Source organism: Malurus melanocephalus, unplaced genomic scaffold (assembly GCF_030028575.1).
Source record: "Malurus melanocephalus ecotype Western Australia unplaced genomic scaffold, MMel_1.1 scaffold_1763, whole genome shotgun sequence".
NCBI lineage: Eukaryota > Metazoa > Chordata > Aves > Passeriformes > Maluridae > Malurus > Malurus melanocephalus.
In genome coordinates, this window is record NW_026624995.1 from 1 (window position 1) to 3,664 (window position 3,664).

Here is a 3,664-nt window from a genome sequence, read left to right on the forward strand (position 1 = left end):
AAAAGGTCCCTGTAGAAACGTGTAGTGCAAAGAGAATTAGGATGATTTCTGAGATGATTCCACAAGGAGCAAGAACCCCCCAACCCCAGACCCGGCAGCCACAGAGCAGCTTCCACATCAACTGTTTCTCCTGCAGGTTCATCTGGAGACTGAGCACGGAGGGGACACTGAGGGTCAGCGCAAGGCAGATGCTGCAGCTGAGGAAGGACATCCCTGTGTTGGGGGGAAGAGGTGAAGCTGAGTGCCCCGCATCGAGGTGAAGCTTTGTCCACTCCCTGTCACAGATGTGTTTGGGGTCTGCTGCAGATAAAGGACATCTCACTTGAGCAGATCTCACTCCTGAGGTTATCCTCTCCAAGGAACACACACCCTGCATTGCCCAGGACAGGAAATCTGGAAGGAGAAGAGCAGACAGCGCTGGCACCACAGTGGGGCACCTTGTGACCCCGGGATCCCCAGGCCCTTCCTGGCCCCCCAGGACTCACGAGGAGTTGAAGCTGCTGCCGTCCACCCACTGCAGCTCCTGGTCCCATCGGCACAGCCCAATCCAGTGATCCTTGTTCCTGGTGAGGCGAAGGAGGAATTCCTGGGAAGGAGAGAGGAGCCGGCACTGGGAGCTGCACCCCCGGCCCAGGAGCCCCCCAGGCTCGGTGTCCCCACACTCACCCCACAGCCCCCAAAGCCCCTCACTCACCATTTCCCAGTCCTGGAGCACGGCCAGGGAGGCCCCGAGCTCAGAGCACCGAGCCTGAGCCTGATCCCAGCTGAGCTGATCCCTCGAGAGGAAGTAGCAGATCCCGCGGTGCCCGACCCAGCCGTGGGGACAGGCCAGCAGCAGGGGAGTGTCAGCTGTAACTGGAGTAACTGGAGTCTCTCTGTGTCCTCCCCCTGCAGAGGGAAGAGGAGAAGCTCTGAGGATTCCCCTCCACAGGGAGCAGGGACCCCACTCTGCCCCAGGGGCTGAGACAGCTGCCCCTCCCTTACCTGACACAACAGCCAAGGACACACCCAGAGCCAGGAGCAGGAGCAGGAACATCACCAGGGTGAGCATGGGATGGGATCTGATCCAGTCGAGTGGAGCTGGAAAAGCAGGACAGAGTCACTGGCTGTGAGGATGTGGCTGTCCTGAGCAGGCCCACACATCCCATCTCCCACCCAATGTCCAGGGAGCACAGGAGAGATCCCCCCAGCCATGAACCCCTCACTCTGTTGCCAGGAGAGACCAGGGACAGTCTGTGACAGCAGAACTGCCCAGGGCCGGGGGTGTCGGTGCCAGCAGAGCACAAGGCCCCTTCCAGAGCCCTGGGAACAGCCCCAGCCCTGCCAGCCCTGTGCTCTGGGTGACACTGTCCCCTCCCTACAGGGTGGCCCTGCACTCACCCAGAAACCCTCTCAGGGTACTTTCCTGTTTATTCCTGGTTGCTGATCTGTCCTGGGCAGCCAGCAGTTCCCTCGCACTCCTGACACTGGTGCAGATCCTTTCCTCCAGATCTTCACTCCCTGCACTCTCAGCAGTGACACCTTCCTGTTTGTCATGAGTGGCTTCTTGTTCTTGAGGCAAGTGTGTAACCAGCAGTTCCCTCGCACTGCTGTCACTGGTGCAGATCCTTTCCTCCAGATCTTCACTCCCTGCACTCTTACCAGTGACACCTTCCTTCTTGTGACAAGTCACTTCTCGTGCCCCAGGCAAGAGGGTAACCTCAGCTGCTGATCCCTTCTGGGGATGCAGGAGCTCATTCAAAACCCCATGAAGATAGCATAATTCACTATCCTCCAGCTTACAGCTGGGATTTCTCTTCCTGGCACAAAGAGCACCTGGCTCAGGGGGTATCAGTGATTCTGAGAAAGCCTTTTGGAGTTCAGCTTTCGACGCAATTTGACAACGAGGGTGCTGGGAGATAACATGGGGCATGATGAGAGATACGAGCTGGTCCCAGCTCTGCGCTTCCCCAGGTTCAGGAAGGCGCTGCCGGCTCAGCCCTGCCCTGTCSCTGCTCCCCGCAGATCGGTGGCGACAGAGAAGAGACGCTCCTGTGGCTGTCACCGAGCACCAGGAATCCCCTCCAAGGCGGAGCCTCCGCTCAGCAAACGCTGCCAGGACAGAGAGAAAGCTCTCAGCTGCGGGCTCCGATCAGAAAGGGACCGGCTCCACCCCCGCCATTCCATTCCCGTTCTGGCCGCGGCACCGGCTCAGGAAGGAACAGCAACGATTTTTGGGCACAGGTAGAGATGAAATAAATTAATGTTTTGGGTTAGCCAAGAGAAACAGCAATGAAATAATAAGGAAGGCAACGACAGCAGCAGCTTTGGCACAGTAACACAGCTGGGGTCACACAAGGCCATGGCACAGCATCACAGAATCCTCACACTTGGACGGGACCCACGAGGATCATCCAGTGCAACCCTTTGGGAATGGTCCCTGTGGGGTCACATCCCAACCTGGGCACTTTTGGCACCCTGCTCTAACCAAGGTCACATTCCTGTGGCAGCAGAGGTGTCCTGGTAATACAGAAACAATTAAATAAACATATAAATACAGGGTTAGGATATAAACATATAGTGCTAGAGACACAGGAAGAGATCTGGGATGGTTCCGAAAGCAGAAAGAAATGCCCAGCGCCAGCTCCGGCAGCCACACATCAGCATCTACATGATCTCCTTCTCCTGCAGGTTCATCTGGAGACCGGGAACTGAGGTGCTCATGAGAGCAAGTAACAAGAGGTGACAAGGAGCACTGAGGTGACTGAGGTGACAAGAAGCAGCCCTGAGCGGGCTCAGGATTGTCCCCTGCATCCGCCGCCCTGGCGGGTCAGAGCCCGGGAACACCGAGCGCTGGCAGCGTCCCCGCCCGGGAACAGGAGGCGGCACCCGGAACACGGAAGGCGGAATTTGGCTCCGTGCCCAAGGGGAACCGGCAGGACGAGGCTCCTCTCTGCCTCTGCCTGAGCGCGGCGCTGTTTCTATTCCCGAATGCTTTCCTTTGTGAGGGAAGCCCAAGTTCACAGCGTCCCATCCCCGGGCACGGACACGGACCCCTCCCCCTGCACCAGGAGCTCTCAGCCCGGTCCCGCACGGCTGAGAAGAGTCTCGGGGCAGTCACCTCCGTGCTACCGACAGCAACCGGGACGAGCCAGCGCTGCTCCGGCACCGGCTCCTGCCGAGGCATCAGCGGGAAGGAGACCGCGGGCAGCCGCTCCCGCAGCGGCCTCAGGGCAGGGGGAACACGGGGGGGACACGGGAGAACGAAAMAGCCACAACCCTCCCTCCCGCTCCCCSCGCCCGCAGCGAGCCCCGAGCCCCGGCACAACCGAGCGTGGCTCCACCTGCGCTGGGGCCGCCTCCGAGCTCCGCCGCTCCCTCACCGTGTTACGGGGTCCGGTCACTGCCTCCGCTGCCGCTTTCCCACAGACGCTCTGCACCCGGAGAATTGAGAATGGGAGAGACCGAGCGGGATCGCTCTTAATTCCCGTTCTGAGCAATCAGCGCTCGAGAATTAGGCGTGGTGGGAGAAATCAGCCAATGGGAGCGCGGGGCGGGCTGGGCACGCGGCCCGGGAATTGCCTTTTCCAGGGTTTTTTCCGCCGGCAGCGACAGCGGGAGCCTCCCGGCGAGTGACGCCCCTGGCGCTGTGCCCGGGTCGGGGAAAGTAATGAACCCTTCGGCT

The 3,664-nt window shown here is 60.0% G+C and overlaps 1 protein-coding gene across 2 annotated transcripts; it reads right to left on the reverse strand.

Annotated features, from left to right (window-relative positions):
* Positions 1-6: 6 nt before the first annotated feature.
* LOC130587327 (C-type lectin domain family 2 member D-related protein-like) lies at positions 7-3,407 on the reverse strand. Of its 2 annotated transcripts, XM_057388303.1 has the most exons (6): positions 3,324-3,407; positions 1,381-2,091; positions 985-1,080; positions 695-888; positions 486-586; positions 7-393 (listed from the first exon to the last, which is right to left on the reverse strand). In XM_057388303.1, the coding sequence occupies exons 2-6, from the start codon at positions 1,910-1,912 to the stop codon at positions 279-281; spliced, it is 1,038 nt and encodes a 345-aa protein (XP_057244286.1). In that variant the 5' UTR covers positions 1,913-2,091; positions 3,324-3,407; the 3' UTR covers positions 7-278. The 2 variants fall into 2 exon arrangements, with proteins under 2 accessions (XP_057244286.1, XP_057244287.1); XM_057388304.1 differs by lacking the exon at positions 3,324-3,407 and having other exon boundaries at positions 1,381-2,199.
* Between the last annotated feature and the right edge of the window lie 257 nt (positions 3,408-3,664).

Excerpts from the sequence above, each read along its gene's own strand:
- LOC130587327 (XM_057388303.1), bottom strand. The coding sequence starts at position 1,912 with ATGCCCCATGTTATCTCCCAGCACCCTCGTTGTCAAATTGCGTCGAAA. Across the intron at positions 1,081-1,380 it reads TACCCTGAGAGGGTTTCTGG|CTCCACTCGACTGGATCAGA; the intron begins GTGAGTGCAGGG and ends CTGCTTTTCCAG. Across the intron at positions 587-694 it reads TGCTCCAGGACTGGGAAATG|GAATTCCTCCTTCGCCTCAC; the intron begins GTGAGTGAGGGG and ends TCTCCTTCCCAG.